The 21875-nt window shown below is 40.8% G+C and overlaps 1 protein-coding gene across 1 annotated transcript in view; it reads left to right on the top strand.

Moving 5' to 3' along the window:
• Positions 1-21875, top strand: part of TTN (titin) — a 237676-nt gene that overhangs the window by 57083 nt on the left and 158718 nt on the right. Inside the window, exons 51-91 of the mRNA XM_065750962.1 lie at positions 8-286; positions 415-702; positions 829-1107; positions 1208-1489; positions 1603-1881; positions 1992-2270; positions 2387-2665; positions 2781-3068; positions 3166-3444; positions 3596-3877; positions 4005-4283; positions 4418-4696; positions 4787-5065; positions 5194-5481; positions 5700-5978; positions 6181-6462; positions 7050-7328; positions 7426-7707; positions 8224-8502; positions 8639-8926; positions 9132-9410; positions 9513-9791; positions 9890-10168; positions 10282-10569; positions 10702-10989; positions 11751-12032; positions 12754-13032; positions 13147-13428; positions 13574-13852; positions 13969-14256; positions 14453-14731; positions 14817-15095; positions 15179-15457; positions 15608-15895; positions 16052-16339; positions 19048-19329; positions 19572-19850; positions 19954-20235; positions 20367-20645; positions 21103-21390; positions 21529-21807. Coding sequence (XP_065607034.1) covers positions 8-286; positions 415-702; positions 829-1107; positions 1208-1489; positions 1603-1881; positions 1992-2270; positions 2387-2665; positions 2781-3068; positions 3166-3444; positions 3596-3877; positions 4005-4283; positions 4418-4696; positions 4787-5065; positions 5194-5481; positions 5700-5978; positions 6181-6462; positions 7050-7328; positions 7426-7707; positions 8224-8502; positions 8639-8926; positions 9132-9410; positions 9513-9791; positions 9890-10168; positions 10282-10569; positions 10702-10989; positions 11751-12032; positions 12754-13032; positions 13147-13428; positions 13574-13852; positions 13969-14256; positions 14453-14731; positions 14817-15095; positions 15179-15457; positions 15608-15895; positions 16052-16339; positions 19048-19329; positions 19572-19850; positions 19954-20235; positions 20367-20645; positions 21103-21390; positions 21529-21807 — 11553 coding nt within the window. The remainder of the gene's footprint in view (positions 1-7; positions 287-414; positions 703-828; positions 1108-1207; positions 1490-1602; positions 1882-1991; positions 2271-2386; positions 2666-2780; positions 3069-3165; positions 3445-3595; positions 3878-4004; positions 4284-4417; positions 4697-4786; positions 5066-5193; positions 5482-5699; positions 5979-6180; positions 6463-7049; positions 7329-7425; positions 7708-8223; positions 8503-8638; positions 8927-9131; positions 9411-9512; positions 9792-9889; positions 10169-10281; positions 10570-10701; positions 10990-11750; positions 12033-12753; positions 13033-13146; positions 13429-13573; positions 13853-13968; positions 14257-14452; positions 14732-14816; positions 15096-15178; positions 15458-15607; positions 15896-16051; positions 16340-19047; positions 19330-19571; positions 19851-19953; positions 20236-20366; positions 20646-21102; positions 21391-21528; positions 21808-21875) is intronic.

The raw sequence follows: 21875 nt of genomic DNA, 5'->3' as shown, positions 1-21875 counted from the left end.
GTTGTAGAACCTGCCAAAATAATTGAAAAATCTGAGGTGATTCAGGTAACAGCGGGAGACCCAGCCATTTTGGAGTACACTGTCACAGGCACCCCAGAGCTAAAAACCAAATGGTTCAAAGACGGAAAGCCACTACCTGCCAGCAAAAAATACAGGATCAGCTTTAAAAATAATGTTGCACAACTGAAGTTTTATGCTGCTGAAATGCAGGACAGTGGCGAGTACACCTTTGAGATATCCAATGATGTGGGGATCAGCTCTTGTACTACCAGCTTCACTGTGCTAGGTTGGTACTGACTCTTGGCAGAGATTCCTGCTATTCTGCTCTGAGCCCAGCAGAGCCCAAAGTAGAACTGCATTTCTTTTACTCATGTGTTGCTTTCTTTCGTTGTTTTTTTTTTTCATACCCAACAGATCGCACTCTTCCTCCCTTCTTTACTAAACCTCTGAAGAATGTTGACAGCATCATTAGCGCCTCATGCCGTCTAGACTGCAAAATTTCTGGCTCTCTTCCAATGACAGTCTCTTGGTTTAAGCAGGACAGGGAGATCACTGCAAGTTCCAAGTACACAGTGCAGTTTGCAGAAGGCTCTGCGTCTTTGGAAATAAAACACCTAGATGGAAGTGATGCTGGAGTTTATATTTGCAGGGCCACAAACTCTGCTGGTAGCAAAGACAGCAGTAGTACTTTGTTTATAAAAGGTTTGGCAATTTGTTTCAAAATTCTTGCTTTTTTATTTTTTTTCTTTTTATGAGGTAATGATTTTCTTCCCCAGAATGCAGGCTGTTTCTTATTCTTGTCAATTGTTTCCTTTCAATGCAATCTAGAGCCACCCAGCTTCATTACAGAACCAGAGTCCCAGAATGTATTGCCTTCATCAACTGTACGTTTCAAGGGCACATTTAAAGGCACTACACCGCTGACAGTGAAATGGTTTAAAGGTGATACTGAACTGATAACTGGAGGAGCCTGCTATGTTATGACAGAGGCATTAGCAAGTTACTTGGAGCTTTATGCAGTCAAACCAAACGACTCAGGAAAATACATCTGCAAAGTCTCCAATGTAGCTGGTTCAGTAACATCCACTGCAAACTTGTTTGTGAAAGGTTTGCATTCATTCTCTCTTTTCACCTTTCAGCTAATGGTTAGACACAGTCACACTTCTTGCTAACTTCTTTTTACTGAACATTTTTCTTAAATCCACAGAACCTGCTGCTTTTACAGAGAAGCTAGAGCCAACTCACCTGGTGAAGAAAGGCGAATATGCTGAACTGACCTGTAAAGTCACTGGTACTCCTGAGATTAAAATCACATGGTTCAAAGATGACAGGGAGCTAAAAGAGAGTGACAAATTTACAATGTCTTTTACAAAATCTTTGGCAATACTTCATCTCACAGAGGTCGAAACTGAAGACAGTGGAGAATATATTTGTGAGGCCAGAAATGATGCTGGGAAAGATACTTGCAGTACCATTGTTACAGTCAAAGGTGTGTGTGACGTCCAGCTACTCAATCAGTTTGCCTCTTTAAACTCTATGCAGCTCTACAAGTTTACAAAGTGTGATTAATACAAACTTGATTCTCTTTCTTTCACGCTATAGAGTCACCTTATTTTAGCAAGGAGTTTCAATCCATGGAAGTCTTGAAGGATTCTGATGTGGTTTTGGAGTGTGAGGTGCTAGGTACACCTCCCTTTGAAGTGTTTTGGGTGAAGGATGACAAGCCTGTGCGGAGCAGTAAGAAGCATAGAATAAGCACTGAGAAATCATTGGTTAGCCTCCATGTCTTCAGGTTTGATGCATCTGATGTTGGTGAATATCAGTGTAGAGTAACAAATGATGTTGGAAGCTGCCTCTGCAGTTCAGAGATCACACTGAAAGGTTAGTGCAACGTGGAGAACTCCACTAGTATGATTTTATCCCAGTGTGGTTTCCATGCCACACAGATGTGCACCAGACCTGAACTTACTTAGCTACTTTCTTCCTGATAGAGCCTCCCCAGTTTTTGAAGAGGATAGAAAATGTTAGTTCCCTTCGAGGGGGCACAGTTGTGTTTCAGGCTGCTGTTAAAGGCTCCATGCCCATTACTGTGTCCTGGCTGAAAGACAGTGATGAAGTGATTGAAGACAGTAATATCAAAATGACTTTTGTCAACAACATTGCCACTCTTCTGGTGAAGTCTATTGAACTGAAACACGATGGAAAATATTTCTGCCAGGCTAAAAATGAGGCAGGAATTCAGAGGTGCTCTGCTGTGCTTACTGTCAAAGGTTGGTCCTACTCTGAATTGCAATGATTTCAGTTTTCTTTCCAGTGTTGTTGGTGTTGGGTTGTTTTTTTTAACAAGTTACCTTAACACTCTTCTCTGTCTTTCTGTTTAAAATAGAGCCTGCTACAATTGTGGACAAGGCTGTATCAATAGATGTGACTGAGGGAGACCCAGCAACCTTGCAATGTAAATTTTCAGGAACCAAAGATATTACATCCAAATGGTTCAAAGATGGCAAGGAATTGACTTTAGGCCCAAAATATAAGATCAGTGTTACAGATACTGTCTCAGTCCTGAAGGTGCTTCATGCAGAAAAGAAAGATAGTGGGGAGTATGTATTTGAGGTTCACAACGATGTTGGAAGCAGTAGCTGTTCTGCCAGCATAAATGTCTTAGGTGTGTATGAGCTCTTCTAGTATTGATTTTGCTTAATTTCTCTTATTCTGAGTTGACATCTGTCACAGTCATGGTTGAATTTCATACTTTGTCTTTTTACTCTTGTCTTGGATAGATCTCATTATACCACCTAAATTCACCAAAAAGCTCAAGAAAATGGACAGCATTAAGGGGTCTTTTGTGCACTTGGAATGTATAGTGTCTGGTTCACATCCTATAAGTATCCAGTGGTACAAGGATGGCCAAGAAATAACAACAAGTGAAAAGTACAAGTACTCTTTCCACGATAATACTGCCTTTCTGGAAATCAATAAACTGGAAGGCACAGACAGTGGCTCTTACACTTGTGAAGCAACGAATAAGGCAGGAAGCAACCAATGCAGTGGGTTCTTAACAGTCAAAGGTTTGAGCTCCTTCTTCTCTTTATTAGGTCTCTAATTCATAGTATGGGAACTCGCCTCTCTTTGAGTAATCCTCTTTATTTTTTTCCCGCATTATAGAACCGCCATATTTTGTGGAAAAGCCTCAGTCCCAAGAAGTTGTGCCTCATGCTAGGGTTCAGTTCAAAGCAATGGTTAAAGGCTCTACTCCTCTGCAGATAAAGTGGTTTAAAGACAGCCAGGAGCTCCTTTCTGGAGCCACTCGTTCTGTCTGGATGGATGACACCTCTAGTGTGTTGGAACTCTTCTCAGCTAGAATATCTGACTCTGGAAACTACACTTGTCAGATAAGCAATGATGTGGGGACTGCAACTTGCAAAGCAACTCTATTTGTAAAAGGTGTGCAGCCCAATGTTCTTCACATCTTTGTGGCTCTGATTTTTCTTTACTATTGGTGGGGGGGCGGACAATAGAAAACAGTTCTTGGAAAAGTATTTCCAAAAACTACCTTGAATATTATGAAACTTCAACTTTTTTGTCTGTCTTCTAGAGCCCCCCAGGTTTATTCAGATGCCAACTCCTGTAGTAGCTTTGCGTGAAGGACAGTCCACTACTTTTGAGTGCCATGTAGTAGGAACACCAGAGATCCGTGTCACATGGTACTTGGATGGGAATGAAGTGACTGATGAAGCTAAGTACGGCATCTCTTTCATTGATGGTCTAGCCACTTTGAAAGTCACTCAAGCCAGAGTGCTGGATAGTGGAATTTATGTTTGTGAAGCCCACAATGATGCGGGTAGTGAGAGCTGCAGCATCGAGTTGAAAGTAAAAGGTTGGTTTTGAAAATTCTTCCATCATCCAGCTGGACCACATAGTTGGAGTGATAGAATAGGGGAGACCATTTCTCCCTTCATAATTATCAAGCTTAATATCCACTTTCCCTTTATTCCTCTTTGTAGAGCCTCCAACATTTGTTCGGGAGTTGAGATCTACTGAGGTAGTGAAGGGTGTGGATGCCACACTTGAGTGTGAGGTGACTGGCACTTCTCCATTTGAGGTGAAGTGGCTCAAGAATAATAAGGAGATGTTCAGCAGCAAGAAATATGCTATCTCCACCAAAGAATCAATATTTACTCTTAATGTGACCAACTGTGACACCTCAGATGTAGGTGAATATCAATGCATTATATCAAATGAAGTTGGGAGCTGTTCTTGTAGCACAAGGCTCAGCTTGAAAGGTCAGTCTCCTGAAACATACTCCAAAGATTGCATCCCCTAGCTGAAGTGCATTGGCTAGGATGACCTTATGTGATCTCTCCTTTCTTCCCTTTCCATGATCTCCCTTCTGCACAAATAAAAACTCACACCACAGAACCAGCATCCTTTGTCAAGAAACTGGAGAATGTCACTACTGTTTTGAAAGGCACCGCATCCTTCCAGTGTGTCATAGCAGGTGCTCAGCCATTATCTGTGTCATGGATAAAAGATGAGAAAATACTGGAAGATGATGAATACCACCACATTACCTTTGAGAATAATGTGGCCACACTGAAACTTACCAATGTTGACCTCAGCCACAGAGGGAGATACACGTGTCAGGCAAAGAATGAATCTGGAGTGGAGAAATGCTTTGCTTTGCTTTTTGTGCAAGGTGTGTAGGTGCACCCTTTCAAGTTCATCCTTGAGAATCTGTCACTTCTCAGTGTCACTAACAACCGTTTTTATTCACTTTATACTGCAGAGCCTGCACGGATTATAGAAAAGGCTAAATCACTTAAAGTTACCGAAAGGGATCCTGTGACTTTGGAATGTACTGTAGAGGGGACACCAGAGCTCCGAATAAGATGGTACAAAGATGGCAAACAGCTTCTTCCCAGTAGATATTACACAATGAGCTTTGAAAACAATGTGGCCAGTTTCAGGATTGAACCTGTGTCAAAGGAGGATAGCGGTACATACAGTTTTAAAGTTGAAAATGACTTTGGAAGTAGCACTTGTGAAGCTGTTCTGACTGTGCTAGGTTTGTATTACCATTTGACAAACTTACCAATCCAACAAGAAGGGAGTTAAAAAATAATAACAGTATGTTTGTGAAAGATAAACAGTAAGGTTAACCAGGGCATTTTTGCCATGTTTTGTGTTGTACAGATCAAGCAATTCCTCCTTTATTTATCAGAAAGCTAACAAAAAAGGATACCATTCTGGGATCTTCTATTCAAATGGAGTGCAAAGTCTCTGGATCACTTCCCATTTCTGCAAAATGGTTCAAGGATGGAAAGGAGATAACCGACAGTGCAAAATATAGAAGCTTGTGCCACGAGAACACCATGTCTCTTGAAATAGCTAACCTAGAGCTGGCAGACACTGCAAATTACACATGTAATGTCTCTAACGTTGCTGGAAGCGATTCTTGCAGTGCTGTCCTGACAGTGAAAGGTTTGAATCTCTTTGAATACTTTTTCTTGAGGAGAACCCTTAAATCTTATGCTAACATAGAGCTCTTATACCTCTTAATGCTGAAAACTTGGTCTCCATTTTCTTGCTGTAGTTCTTTAACCTCTTATACATTCAGTACCTCTGATTAACTCACTGATTTTCTCCCTTTATAGGCATTCTTGCAATAACTGAATATTTCTTTTTCTTAAAAACTGCAGAGCCACCAAGCTTCTTAGTAAAACCTGAAAGCCAGCAAGCCATCCCAGATTCCACAGTGGAATTTAAGGCCACACTAAAAGGAACACCACCATTTACAATAAAGTGGTTCAAAGAGGATTTAGAACTTGTATCTGGTCCGGCTTTTTTCATTGGGATTGAAGGGTCAACTGGGTTCTTAACCCTCTATTCAGTGGATACTTCTAGGAGTGGGCATTACACTTGCCATATTTCAAATGATGTTGGCAGTGACTCTTGTACTACAACGCTGATGGTAACAGGTGTGCGCACTTACTTGCTGTTTTGTTGTCTTCTCTGTCTGTCTCTTTTCTTTCTGCCAAGCCACCTTAGTGATCTTTGATACCCTGCCAAGTGAATTCCCTGCCCTGCATTTGCAGCCCATGCTTATTTGACTTGCTCTTTTCCATCCTCTTTCCTTTCCAGTACTCAGACTTTTCTGACTCTACTTTTTTGGTTTTTTAGAACCACCCAAGTTTGCTAAGAAGCTAGAGGCAGCAAAAATAGTAAAGCAGGGTGACTCAGCCCGGCTTGAATGCAAAGTAAGTGGATCTCCAGAAATGAAAATAGTGTGGTTCAGAAATGATCATGAAATTATTGCCAGTGAAAAATTCCGGACCTCATTCATCGACTCTGTGGCCGTGCTTGAAATGAATCATCTCAGTACAGATGAGAGTGGTGACTACATCTGTGAAGCTCAGAACCCTGCCGGCAAGGCCAGCTGCAGTACCAAAGTAACAGTGAAAGGTTAGCTGTCCTCTTGTTCTCTAACTACATCCTATTTTTCCCTGATGGTTCCCTCCCCTCACTCCCCACCCTCAACCCCCCTTCCCTGGAAATCCACAAGAACATTAGATTCACTTCTTATTTCATGGAATGCGTGATGTTTTGCTTGTTTCTTGATATCAACTCACCCCTACTTCCAAAATCTGATCAATAGCTGTTTTTAATGCGAATGTATACTGGGCTAGGTGTTCCCCATGGCTATCAAGGTCTGAAACACTGTATAGATATGCTATACTATGGAACTGAAATGTGAATTATGAAGAACAGATCCAAACTGCTCACTGTCAGTTTTACACTCTTTAGTACAAACTATGAGACCCATACCCTCTCTATCAAGGATTGCACCTCTGTTGTTTACCTTTTCTACAGAGGAGCTCAGAGCTCTGAAAGCTTACCTGCCTTTCATGATGTGCCCAGAAAATGAGTGAAGTTCTTGTGCTTCTGTTGATTGTCCCAGCACTCTTGTTGTGGAAGTGCTTATATCAGTAAATTGTTGATCAAAGAGTTCTAAACTCCTTTCTAAAAATGATCCTTTCTTCCCTTGGTAGAACCTCCTGTGTTCAGCAGGAAGCCCTCTCCAGTAGACATGCTCAGAGGAACTGAGGTTAGCCTGGAATGTGAGATTTCAGGAACACCGCCATTTGATGTTACCTGGTACAAAGACAAGAGACAAATCCGCAGTAGTAAGAAATATAAGGTTACAGCAAAAAACTACCATACAAGCATTCGCATTCTTAATGTTGAAGTTGCAGATGTTGGTGAATATCAATGCAAAGCTCAGAACGATGTAGGAAGTGACACTTGTTTTTGCACAGTGAAGATGAAAGGTAAGATACTGGCCTTCTATCATGCCCTCAATGGCACCTCATTGGTCTTCTTTTATGTAGACAATGCGTTTACTACAACCGCATGTTTCTTGTCCAGAACCACCGAAATTCCTGACAAAAATAAACAGCGTGACTGTTGTGGTTGGTGAACCAGTAGAGTTACAAGCAAGAGTGGAGGGCTCCCAGCCAATTTCTGTGCAGTGGCTTAAAGATAAGGAAGAAATTATTAGAGAAAGTGAAAACACGAAGATCACATTTATGGAAAATATTGCAACGTTGCAGCTTGTACACACAGAGAGAAGCAGTGCTGGGAAATATATCTGTCAGATCAGAAATGATGCTGGAAGTCGCGAGTGCATGGCTACCCTAACTATTCTAGGTTTGTAAAAAACATAAATTTATCGAAGATTTTGTTAAGTTAGGAACTTGGTAATTTGGTATCAGATGCATCCTTTGCTTATGCTCCTGAATTCAAAACAGGCAAAACAGAGGATCCTTGTGTCTCTGGTAAATATTAGTTGGGTTGCTTTTTTTTTTTTTTTCGAGCTGAGCAAGTATAGAAACAAAAGGAACTACAGGCCTTTTTACTGTGGTGTTCACTTACCTGTTTTCCTAAGTCGTGTCTTCTGCTCATGCATGCTTGAAGTAAATCAGTTAGGTGCATTTATCTCCTAGAAGCTCCAAAATATTTGTACTCCATTTTGGAGAGTATCTGAAATATCTAGTTTGAAGTGGGATAAAAGATGGAAAAAATAGAGTGGAAAATATTTCCCAGCCCAACAAACTGAGATAATCTTAACATCAAATGTTTAAGTCCTGTATATAGTGTAATAATACCAGCTAGTAGTAATATAATCCAGTTTTCACTACACGTGTTAATTGTCTCTTCTTCCAGAGCCTGCGGTCATTGTAGAGAAGGCAGAGCCAATGAGGGTTACTATAGGAGATGCCTGTACTTTGGAGTGCAAAGTGGCAGGCACACCGGAACTATCCACTGGGTGGTTTAAGGATGGCAAAGAACTGACAAGCAGCCAAAAATACAGAATTACTTTCATCAACAAAGTATCTACACTTAAAATTATGGACACAGAGAAGGAAGATGGTGGATTGTACACTTTTGCAGTGCAAAATGATGTGGGGAAAAGCAGTTGCACGGCATCGGTTGAAGTTTTAGGTTGGTTGGGTAGTTTTTCTTCTTTGACGAAAACTTTCTTTTATTCCTGTACTCTTTTCTTCATCCCATTTCTTCCCTCCTTTTCTCTCTAACAATGGATTTATTATATATATATATAATTTTTTTTTTTACACAGATCGAATCATTCCTCCTTCTTTCACAAGAAAGCTAAAGGAAACCCCTGGTGTCCTGGGCTCCTCAGCACTACTGGAATGCAAAGTGGCGGGTTCACCTCCTATATCTATTGACTGGTTCCAAAATGGAATGAAGTTAGTTAGTGGGGAAAAACATAATATCACATTTACTGATAATCTGTGTATTTTAGAAGTGAATTCACTGAGCAATTCAGATACTGGAACTTACTCCTGCAAAGCTACCAATGTAGCTGGTTCGGATGAATGCAGTGCGGTATTGACTGTCCAAGGTCAGTATATAATGGTCAGTAAGCTCTCTGAGCTACTCTTTGCTCCTTCTCTCTTAAAATTGCCTTTGGTCTTCTGTAAGTATACTGAGGAAAATTACTGACTAGAAAGAAAAGGTTTTCTTCTTTAACTTCAGTAGGTATATGGAAATGCTGGGATTATGCTGTAGCAATCTGCCTTATCTCCCTTTGTCTCTTATGTATTTAGAACCACCATCTTTTGAGAGGACACCTGAGCCTTTGGATGTCTTGCCAGGCACAAGCGTAACTTTTACATGCGTTATCAGAGGAACCCCTCCTTTGAAGGTGAACTGGTTTAGAGGAGCCAATGAGCTTGTGCCGGGGGACAAATGCAATATTTACTTGGAGGACTCCATTGTGGAGCTTGAGTTATTTGATGTGACCCCTCTCCAAAGTGGAGAGTACACTTGTCTAGTGACTAATGAAGCTGGCAGGGCAAATTGTACAACACATCTTACAGTAAAAGGTTTGTAAATATTGCATCTTTCTGTATGCCCTAAAATACTGTTTCCTTGTTTCAGTTTGTTACTGCTGTGCTCAACATTTCTCAATTCTTACCCTTCATTAGAACCAGCTGTCTTTGTAAAAAAACTGAGCGATCAATATGTGGAACCTGGTAAGCCCATCATCCTGGAGGGCACTTACACAGGCAGCTTGCCCATCTCTGTGACATGGAAGAAGAATGGTCACACTCTCACTCAGTCTCAGAAGTGCAGCATTACTACCACAGAGAAATCCTGCATCCTGGAGATCCTTGACAGCACCAAAGAGGATGCAGGAGAATACACCTGCCACGTTGAAAATGAGGCAGGGAGAGATGTTTGTGAGGCTGTAGTCTCTACCCTAGGTTTGTTCTCCCTGTTCTTTGTCTTGCCTGTTCTTTGAAGTATATGCTTTCAAAACTTTGGCACTATAATGAGCCTATCCAATTGCTTCTCTTTTTAGAACCTCCCTATTTTGTTACACAATTGGAACCTCTTGAGGTGTCAGTTGGGGATTATACAACATTACAGTGCCACGTTGCTGGAACCCCAGAAATTACTGTGTCTTGGTACAAAGGTGATACGAAACTGAGGTCTAGTCCTGAGTACAAAGTGTTCTTTAAAGACAACATTGCTACCCTCACTTTCAACAAAGTGGTTATCAATGACAGCGGTGAATATATCTGCAAGGCAGAAAACAGTGTAGGAACTGCATCTACAAAGGCTCTCTTAACAGTTCAAGGTGATGATTTTGTATAAGCTTGTTCCAAATGCTTCTTTACTGTTCTTCTCTTGGAGAACTGTATAAAAACTTGCTTCCTGGCATACATTTATCTTTTACTTGTTTTCTTCCAGAACGCAAACGACCACCTTCCTTTGCAAGAAGATTAAAAGACATCGAACACCCTGTTGGTTTACCCCTTAAACTTATGTGTCGACTCAATGGCTCAGAGCCCATCAGTGTGACTTGGCATAAAGATGGTGTGCAATTGAGCGACGACCACATTGTGCACACATCCTTTGTAGATAATGTTGCAGTGTTGCAACTAGTGCAAACAGAAATGAATCATACTGGGCAGTACACCTGCACAGCCACTAATGCTGTGGGCACTGCCAACACAAGTGCTAGGCTTACAGTGACAGGTGTGTTGGCTTACCAAACTGTTGCCTGGATCACAGGTGCCCCATTCCCATTTTATTTATGCAATGATATCTGTGTGTTGAATTAATTCTTCTATGAGATATGAGCATTACATTGTTCTCTTGTGTTTCTAGAACCCAAGCAAGCACCTGTCTTTGATACTAAACCAGAATCTATTGATGTGCCTTTTGGAGAAAGTGCTGACTTTGAATGCCATGTTACTGGAGCCCAACCAATACAAATCACCTGGTCCAAGGATGGTCGGGAGATACGAACTGGAGGAAACTTCAATATTACGTTTGTAGCTAACACAGCTCATCTTCGAGTGCTCAGAGTGGGTAAAGGAGACTCTGGCCAATATACTTGCCAGGCTAGTAATGAAGCTGGGAAAGACTTTTGCTCAGCCCAACTCAGTGTGAAAGGTATTGTGATTAAGTCAAATTTGTTTCCATGTTTTCTTTCTCTTGGGTAAAGAGGCCTCTTTATTAGTGACCCTCATCTTTTCAGCTTGCAAATATATAGAAAGGAGCTTTTCAGAAAGCAGACATGCCATGGGATGACTCTCTGCTCCTCTCATACTGTGTGATAGTAGAAAGTCTGTGCACCTGCCAATTTTCCAAAGGGACAGATCTCTTTGCAAAGCTCTTTATTGATATGGAGAGCTGCACATTATACTCTCCCTGCTTTTTACTTCATCATTAGTGCTTAAGTTATTTACAGGGGTATTCAAACATAGTGGTTATTCTGTGATAAAACACAATTATCTTCATATTTCAGTTGGAGTTGTCAATAACTGATTTAACCTAAACTATGAGTCACTTAAATTCTTCATGCAGAAATATGCCTTAAAGATATGCAAGCAAGTGCAGCTGTACTTACTATTTCTGCTGCTCCTGGGGTACGATCCTGGGGGAGATGGTGTTGTCGATGTTCTCATGCTGGTTTTGGTGTGTTTTCACCTCAGAGAGGTAACTGCAAAATTTCTCTTCAGCTGAGCAGTCATCCATAAATGTCTTTTACAGCAAAACCTTGTTGTAGTTGTTTTTGCGTCTTTAATCCTTCTTGCATCTTTCCTTCTTTGTTGTACTCCAGTGTTCTTGTGTTTCTCGTGACTTTTGCTCAGTACTGTAGATTTCATGTGGCAAATGTGTGCTGTCATTCTCTGCATACCTTGTTTCTGCAGAACCTCCCAAGTTCGTCAAGAAGCCGGAAGCTTTGCGGTTTGTGAGGCAGGGAGACACAGTTCAACTTGAATGTAAAATCACTGGCACACCAAAGATCATGACCACATGGTACAGGAATGATCAGGTGCTCCAGGCGAGCAGCAGGCTCCATATGTCCTTTGTTGAATCTACAGCAGTGCTTACTATCTTGGACGCCAGCGCTGAGGATGCCGGCGATTATATATGTGAAGCCCAAAATTCTGCCGGCACTGCCAGCTGCAGCACTTCAGTATCAGTTAAAGGTCAGCAGCATGGCTTCGCTCCCAGTGGCACTGCCAGGCAGGGAGCTGGCACTGTGGCAGTCAGGCTGCTGCGGCAGTATCTCCCAGCTGCTCTGACATTCAAACAGGAATGTGATATAGGCAATAGAAAATAGGCAGGAAGTAGTAGTGGGTGTTGAACACTGCGCAGCCACTCCCTTGTCTCCCCATTTAAGTAAATTGCAAGCTGAAGAAGGCAAGGCTGCCCGCTCAGAAGGAAAGCATGGAATAGATGGAACACCAGTTATGGTGAGAGAGCTGGACACACTTTGCAGCCATCCCTCTGCCTCCTTTTTATATACACTGATTCAGGCAGGAGTGAAATTTAATAAGTAAAGAGGGGGCTTTTGTGCTGTGCCTGACTTATTGTAGATTTCATTATTGGAAAGAACAGGGGAAAGCTGGAATATGGTCCTGAAGAGAGGGGAGAGTGGCTCTGGGGGAGGGACGCTGAGCTCTGATTCCAAACGTACAGAAGTGGCATATTTTTCTGCCCTTGGGACTTTGAGTGCTTAGAATAGCTTCCTGAAAGAGATGTTGGAGGCTTAGCATTTTTTAGAGGTGAGGCCATGAATTTGGAGACTAAATGTGGGTTTAGAAGAAGTAAAGGCCTCCTTCCTGATTAAGTTGCCTTTTGATACTATCCAGAAACTTACCCAGGGAAGCAGTCTCACATATTATGATGTGATTCTTTTTTTTATAGAACCACCTGTTTTTAGCAAGGTACCGAGCCCTGTGGACACACTTAAAGGCTCGGATGTTATCCTCCAGTGTGAGATAGCAGGGTCTCCACCCTTTGAGGTGGCTTGGTTCAAAGACCGGAGGCAAGTCCGGAGCAGCAAGAAGTTCAAGGTAGCAGCAAAGCACTCCATTGCCAGTCTTCACATCCTCAATCTGGAATCTCAAGACACTGGAGAATATCAGTGCAAAGCAATGAATGAAGTGGGAAGTGACACTTGCACCTGCCCAGTGAAATTCAAAGGTTTGTATGCTGAAGGATCAACAATACCAGCACTTCTTTCTTGATCTTCTGGCTGTATCTTTTACAAGCAGGCATGTGATTAACTCTCTCCTGCCTCCTTGTTTTTACCATCAGAGCCCCCACGCTTCACCAAGAAACTGAGTGATACTGCAATCTTCGTTGGAGAGCCAACAGCCCTGCAGGCAGTGGTGGAAGGGTCCCCGCCAATTTCTGTTGTATGGCTGAAAGACAAGGGTGAAGTTATTAGGGAGAGTGAAAATGTCCAAATGTGGTTTATGGACAATATTGCAACTCTTGAGATTGCTAGTGCAGAGGGAGCGGATGTTGGAAAGTACATCTGTCAGATTAAAAATGATGCTGGCATGCGGGAGTGTTCTGCATATTTACAAGTCTTAGGTGGGTATAGCCTGCTCCACAGGTACCATATCTTGCAACTTGTACAGTTTCCTCTACCACCCTTTATTTGTTGCTTATATCCTGTGCTCAGTGATTTGCAGGTGGATTTCCTGATGATTTGTTTTCTCCTTCCTTCCTATTTCAGAGCCAGCAGTCATCCTAGAGAAGACTGAGCCAATCACAGTGATGGCAGGCAACTCTTTTACCCTCGAGTGTAAAGTAGGGGGGACGCCTGAACTTATCACCAAGTGGTACAAAGATGGCAGAGAACTGAGGAGCGACCGCAAATACCAAATTACATTTTTCAACAATATATCCACTCTGAAAGTCTTTTCTGCAGAGAAGGGTGACAGGGGCTTGTATACTTTTGAGGTGCACAATGAGGTGGGGGACAGCAGCTGCACTTCTTCAGTTGATGTTTCAGGTCAGCACTCTATCTTTTTAAAAACTGGAGTTTGTTTTTTTTTGCTTTCCGCTGGAAAAAAAAGCAACAAGAAAAACAGCACTTTTCTTATACTTCTTCTGCACTGTCTTACTTAGATCGCCTTGTTCCTCCTTCATTCTCAAGAAAATTAAAGGAAACAAATGGGGTGCTGGGATCCTCAGTGCTACTGGAGTGCAAAGTCTCTGGCACATCTCCCATATCTGTGGCCTGGTTTCAGGATGGGAATGAGATTGTTGGTGGGGAAAAATATGAAATCTCATTCTTGGATAACATTTGTGCTTTGAAGCTGAATGCCCTGGATGTCACAGATACAGGGCCATATACTTGTCTGGCAACAAATGTGGCTGGATCTGATGAATGCAGTGCCTTCTTGACTGTACAAGGTCAGTGGAAGACTATCACAGCCCCTTCTACAAAGCATTTCTTCCCTCTTTACACCTTACCTCTTATTCCATGTATTTTTTTTTCTGGTTTCACCCTTGCTCCCTCTTTATTATGAACCTGCTTCAGATTTCATCCCCATCAGGAACTCCCCTATTAAAATCTTTCTTCCACTTCGCTTCTTTGTGTGACCCTTAGAACCACCTTCTTTTGTGAAGACACCCGATCCCCAAGAAGTTTTGCCTGGATCAAGTGTGACATTCACCAGCCATATCAAGGGCAGCACGCCCTTCAAAGTCACCTGGTTCCGAGGCATCAGGGAGCTGGTGCCAGACAGCACTTGCTCCGTTTCTCTGGATGAGTCTAAGGCACAACTGCAGCTGTTCAATGTGGAGCCAGGGAACAGTGGGGACTATGCCTGTGTGGTCACAAATGATGCTGGCAGTGCCTCATGCACAACTCAACTCTTTGTGAAAGGTGTGTGTTGTGTTTATGCATAGTTGTCTCTCTGCAGCACTGCCACATTTGTCCCTCACACTTATTGACCTGTGCCTCCACACAGAGCCTGCAGTCTTCATGAAGAAGTTAAGTGATTTCAGTGTGGAGCAAGGGAAGTCCATTGTTCTGGAAAGCATCTACACGGGTACCCCTCCAATCTCTGTTACCTGGAAAAGAAATGGCATGCCAATAGCTCAGTCTCAGCGCTGCAGCGTTACAACTACTGACAAATCTGGCATTCTCGAAATCTTCAACAGCACCAAGAGTGATGAAGGCGAATATACCTGTGAGGTGTCAAATGAGGCGGGTGGGGATGTTTGTCACAGCCTTGTCTCCATCTTAGGTATGCACCACTCCCAATCCCCTAGGGTACTGGTGAACCCCAGTGGTGCTCTGCTTCTGCTCATTATACTCTCTCATCTCTAGAACCACCCTATTTCATCACACACCTGGACCGTGTGGAGGTGAAGATTGGTGAACCCTTGGTCTTAAAATGCCAGATTGGTGGTGCACCAGAAGTCAAGGTGTCTTGGTACAAAGATGACACCAAACTCAGATCAACGCAGGCTTACAAAATGCACTTCAAGAATAACGTGGCAACACTGGCATTCTCAACCGTGGAGGACAGTGACATTGGAGAATATACCTGCAAAGCAGAAAATAGCGTTGGCTTTGCTACCTCTACGGCTTTGCTTGTTGTTAAAGGTGATGGGCCCAAGGCCAGTCTTTCCTGGGATATTTTGTAGAAACTCTTTGTTGTCTACAAAAAGGGGTTCTTATTAGATTCTTTATTAAGTAATTCTGGGTTGACAGGGCAGCTTTCTAATTATGGTGGTGATTTTTATTATTTTGCAGAACGTCAACTTCCACCTACATTTGCCAGGAAACTGAAAGATATTCAGGAAACAGTTGGTGCTCCAGTGACATTTGATTGCCGTATAAATGGCTCAGAGCCTATCCAGGTCTCTTGGTACAAGGATGGGGTTCTCTTAAGTGACAGCGATAATGTGCAGTTAACCTTCTTAAATAATGTTGCATCTCTTCAGATCTTGCAAACTAGTATGGCTTACTGTGGCCAATATACTTGCTCAGCCCAGAATGCTCTGGGGACCGCATCTACCAGTGCCAAGCTTCTCCTCACAGGTTTGTAGCCCACTCTTAAACAAATATACTTTTCTATTTCCTCTTCTATTTCTCCATGCGTTCTCCCACTCATGGTGGTAAGGAAGCATGGACATAGCATGGTGAGGTGCGTGGTGAAGTTTGATGGTGAGCTCTGCCATGCCTTCCTCTTTGCAGAACATCTACAGCCACCTTTCTTTGACATCAAGCCAGCATCTATTGACGTGGCGCTAGGGAAAAGTGCAACTTTTAAGTGTCATGTGACCGGCTCTGCACCCATGAGGATTATGTGGACCAGAGACAATAGAGAGATCCGCCCAGGCGGCAACTACAAGATGATGCTTGTAGAAAACACGGCCAGCTTAGTGGTCCTAAAAGTGGGTAAAGGGGATGCTGGACTCTACACCTGTACTGCCAGCAACAGCGTTGGAAAGGATGCATGCGCAGCCCAGCTGGCTGTACAAGGTACTGCTGGAAGCTTTACTGTTCAGCAGGCTTTTCTTTGCAAAGTAGACATCCTGAATAGTGCATACATGAGACTAACAATCTTTTCAAGAGGGTACACTGAGATTTCTTTTTTTAATGTAAATATTAATCTAATACTTAAGTGCTTATCCATCTTTCTTTTGGTCTGGTACAGTGAGTCTTATCAAAGGAATTCTGCCACTGAAATGTTAAAACTGACATAGTACTGTGTTGTCCCTTTATGAATGATCCCATCAGCCAGCAAAAGCTGTCCACCTTAAACTCTTCTGGAGAAATGTCATTCACTAACTGTTCCAGAAGAGGGAAAGGTAGCTGAAAGAAGCTATTTATCTTATGAGGCTTAAATGTGTTTTTACTGGGTGTTCTGTTCCTACAAATATTTTTACTCTTCCAGCCTGAAAACATTGAAAACCACTGTTGTTGAATAGGAAAGACTGGAGGATCTAGGGGCAGACTTGGGGGCAAAATAATCATTCCACCAATACTTCACTTCTCCACATAGTGTGTAGATCTTGTGAATTTTGAAGATCTAAATTTAAAACTGGCCTGATATAAGTGACACTTGTATGCTGCTGTAATTTCCTTAATGTAGGTGGAAGCCTTGGGTATATTTATAGCTGTTCCGGATATCTTGTTCCTGCTGATTTTGTGAAAGGATAAATATTAAATTGTCTACTTAAATCATACATGAATTTGTATGTCCCTGTTGTTTCAGGACATTCTTCTCTTCTTCTTTGTAAGTTTTGAGGTGAAAAAAAAAAACAACAAAACAACACATGCATGAATGCAAACATTTTGAGAGTAAATACTGTAGCTTTCATGCTCTGAGACAAATAACACAAAAGCTGAACTACCACTAGTAAGATTTTGTGATAAGTTCATGTCAAATGCATTAAATAAGTCTGAAATATATTTTTTTCATATGGATTTTTTCCACTGGGTGTATGAGGACTGGCAAACTGCATTACCTGTTGATTCAGTGACCAACAGAGATTCTGTTCTTATGTAGTTTGGCTTACAAAAGCTATTGAACTACTTTAGCAGGAAATATTTTTAAAAGAAAACTCTTTTCAAGAAAGAAATCTCTTGTAAAGATTTTAAGCTTGTTTCCACAAGAATTACAGTTCTTATATTGTGAATGGTAACAGTACTAATAGGTTATTTTCACTGGAGCTTCCGTTCACAGAATCATCTTGACTACTTGACTAACCTTATTAATTTTCTTATACTTCAGCTCTTTATTCACAAAGTTGTGAATTGATCCTTTTTTTTTTTTTTTTTTCCAGCCTTATTCCTTACATTCTTTAGAATTTGTGCATTTTTCTCAGGGCTATAAAATTAATTTCAGTCATAATTTGTCATGCAGTTCCTACAATACTTGTAAGTGTAATCTTATGTATGAATTGGTTTGCCTTTTTTTTTTTTTTAATTTGGGGAGTTGCTGTTTGTTATGATATACAACCTTGTTTGTAGAATCAGCATCTCCCAGTTTTTTATTAGCTTTCCCAATTTAAAATCTGATGTCCTTAACATGCAGTTCTAATGACAGTTTTAGGTTCTAGAAACTACTTAACATTTTAAGTATGTACTTTACTAAGCTATATTTTGGAAAGAAATTGAGTTAGAGCATGACTGGACAAGAACTGTTAGTATGCAGACAGATAATCAGCTGTTTATCAACGTGAAATCTGATAGTAAATTACTGAGATTTCAAGAGTTCTCATGTTAATAAGACATTATTTCTATTTTTAGAAACTTTAAGGAAGTTTTGTTACTAACAGCACAGGATGTTCTGTAAATATCCCACAGGTTGAAGGAACCCACAATAAGAAAAATATTCTTCCTACACTTTGCAGACAGATGCACAAACAGGCACTTAATCCTCTTCTGTAGAGAGATCCGTTGCTTGTGACCACATTACTACCTCATGATTCCACTGCTTGTATCTTTGATCCAGGAGCATTCAGAGTTGTGTGATTCTGAATCATCACTCCTTTCTCTTGAAACAGGGAAAAAAAAAAAAAAGTAACTATCCAGTTTACTGTGTAGTCACAGGAACTTTAAAGCCAATCTCAGTAATAACAGCCATGTATAATTCTTCCCAGATTGACTGTTTTGAATATCTTTTATTTGTGATGTCTAAGCTCCTTGATTTTTCTTGTATGTACCTTTATGTTTGTCTTCAAAATAAACGTGTGAAGGGTTTTAACTCAGGTATATTTATTGACTGTATCAATTCTTAACTACCTATTAAGTTATAAAGCAGTTTCTATAGTACTCAGCATAAATCCTCTTAATATTTTTATAGTTTAATATTTTTTAGCTGAATAGTTTGGATTCTTGCATTTTTACCAGTTATTGTTATTATCCACCTATTGGAAGAGGATATTATTAAAGAAAACCACACATCAACTGGATACACAGAAAGAGAAGTTGAATAGGAAAGTAAAATAAGGAGAAACTAACTGAAATGACAAGACAGAGAATTTGTTTGCTGCCTGATCTACATTTTGGACAAATTTTGAAATAATATTTATATATAAAAAATAAATAAAAGCAACTTAGAAATTACAAAGTTAGAATGTTCATATAAGTCCCTGAAGTTTATATTTTTTGTTAAATATTTACCTGCTTATTCTAAGAATCAATGCAGTTTAAAGCATTTTCTCCCATTTTTGGCTTTCCAGAACCACCAAGGTTTATTAAGAAACTAGACTCTTCAAGACTTGTGAAACAGCATGATTCCACTAGGTATGAATGCAAAGTAGGTGGATCTCCTGAAATCAAAGTCACCTGGTACAAAGGAGAAACTGAAATCCATCCAAGTGAAAAATACATCATGTCCTTTGTGGATTCGGTGGCAGTCCTTGAAATGCACAACCTTAGTGTTGAAGACAGTGGTGACTACAGTTGTGAAGCCCAGAACCCAGCTGGTAGTGCTAGCACCAGTACCTCACTGAAAGTGAAAGGTGAGAATCCCTTGCCTTTCTATCTGTATGATAGTGTGAAAAAGCTGTTAAATCTTGCTTTCTTTAGTCAGACAGGACAAAAACTGTTAGAAAAGATGCAAGTCTCTTGTCTGCTTGTTATGCTGTGGGAGATCTCTTTATTGTTTGCCTTTTTTGTTCAGTATCAGTTTGGCTACTTGAATACTCTCTCCTCTTTAATGTCCTCTGCTCAAATAATCCAAATTTTAACTCCTTTGTTTCAGCACCCCCTGCTTTTACCAAGAAACCTTATCCAGTCCAGACCTTGAAAGGGTCTGATGTTCATCTAGAATGTGAGCTTCAAGGCACACCTCCATTCCAGATTTCATGGTACAAAGACAAACGAGAAATTCGGAGCAGCAAGAAGTACAAGATCATGTCTGAGAACTACCTTGCTAGCATTCACATTCTTAATGTGGATACTGCAGATGTTGGTGAATATCATTGTAAAGCTGTAAATGATGTGGGAAGTGACTCTTGCATTGGCTCTGTAACACTGAGAGGTTTGTATACAGATTGGCACGTTCTTAGAATGTCATTATTCCCGAATTGTCCCCCTACTTTTCTGTTTCTGGACTGTGATTTTTACTATCTTCTCTTAAATAGCACCACCAACCTTTGTAAAGAAGCTGAGTGATGTCACTGTTGTGGTCGGGGAGACAATTGAACTACAGGCTGCAGTTGAAGGAGCACAGCCCGTTTCTGTTCTGTGGTTAAAAGATAAAGGGGAGATCATTAGAGAAAGTGAAAATCTTTGGATTTCCTATTCAGAAAACATTGCAACTCTACGCATTGGAAATGCAGAACCAACCAATGCTGGGAAATACATCTGTCAGATAAAAAATGATGCTGGATTTCAGGAGTGCTTTGCTAAATTAACAGTGCTCGGTGGGTAGCATGGGATAACAAAAACAAAGACAACAACAAAAACAAACAGTAATGCTTAAAAATTTCAATTTAATTTTTACAGTATCTCTTGTATTGTTTTTTAAAAAGTTGTGACTTACATCTCATTACAGAACCTGCAGTCATTGTAGAGAAGCCAGGCCCAGTGAAAGTTACAGCTGGAGACTCCTGTACTCTGGAATGCACAGTAGATGGCACACCAGAGCTTACTGCTAGATGGTTTAAAGATGGGAATGAACTGTCCACTGACCATAAATATAAAATCAGTTTCTTCAACAAAGTATCTGGGCTTAAGATCCTCAATGCAGGACTAGAAGATAGTGGAGAATATACTTTTGAGGTGAAAAACAGTGTTGGTAAAAGCAGCTGTACTGCTACTGTGCAAGTTTCAGGTTAGTTGACTACTCTTTTTGAGTCGTATCTGATCATAAGTTCTTTTACAATGCCTTTAAATAGCATACTGTTTCTTATTACTGGCAGTCTGGGAGACACTGACCTTTGAGTTCTTGGCACGTGACTATGACAAGCATCAGGGATAGATGCCTACCTAACATTGGAGGGGCAGTAATTGCTGCAAGGATTTGAATTCTTATTTGATTTGATTTTTGTATTAAAAAGCAGAAGAAAAAAAAAGAAAAAAAACCCACAAATCTCTCCCTTAAAAGTGGGAATAAAAGATCCGGTATATCCATCATCAACAACTCCCTACTTCTCATTGACTTATACATGTAGGAGTAGATTGGTAATGCATGCATGTCAAAAGAAATCTATCTGATTTTATTATACATGGAGAACATTCTATATTTTAAGCTTCTGAACAGTATTTTTTTTTTTTTTAAACAAATGCAGATCGTATTATACCCCCTTCTTTCACAAGAAAACTGAAAGAAACATACGGTCATCTGGGTTCTTCTGCTGTGCTGGAGTGCAAAGTTTATGGGTCACCACCCATTCTTGTTTCCTGGTTTCATGATGGACAGGAGATTACCAGTGGAGACAAGTATCAGGCTACGCTTACAGACAATACTTGTTCTCTGAAAGTGAATGGGCTTCAGGAATCTGATATGGGAACTTATTCATGTACGGCTACTAATGTAGCTGGATCTGATGAATGCAGTGCATTTTTGAGTGTTAGAGGTCAGTATCTATCAGACAACACAGATTTGTTTACAAAAAGGATTATTTTTTTTCTTACATGTTTCTGTATTTCTGTATTTCATTCTTCATAGAAGGTGAAATGTACTTCTTCTCTGTCTGTTTTACTTGTATGCTTAGAACCACCATCTTTTGTGAAGAAACCTGAACCATTTAATGTTTTATCTGGAGCAAACATCACATTTACAAGTATAATAAAAGGCTCCCCTCCATTTGAAGTTAAATGGTTTAGAGGTAGCGTTGAGCTAGCACCAGGACACAAATGCAACATCAACTTGCAAGACTCCGTTGCAGAACTGGAGCTATTTGATGTACAGCCACTTCAGAGCGGAGACTACACCTGCCAGGTCTCTAATGAGGCAGGGAAGATATCTTGCACAACACATCTTTTTGTCAAAGGTTTGTGCATACTACTGCTTCTTACATTTCTTCATAGAAATAATCTTCTGGTTTTACTTGGCTTATTT

Source organism: Cyrtonyx montezumae, unplaced genomic scaffold, assembly GCF_038088225.1.
Source record: "Cyrtonyx montezumae isolate F1298 unplaced genomic scaffold, pur_monq_1.0 scaffold_7, whole genome shotgun sequence".
Classification (NCBI taxonomy): Eukaryota; Metazoa; Chordata; class Aves; order Galliformes; family Odontophoridae; genus Cyrtonyx; species Cyrtonyx montezumae.
Note: the sequence above shows the minus strand (reverse complement) of the source record. Positions and strands in the feature narration are given on the sequence as shown.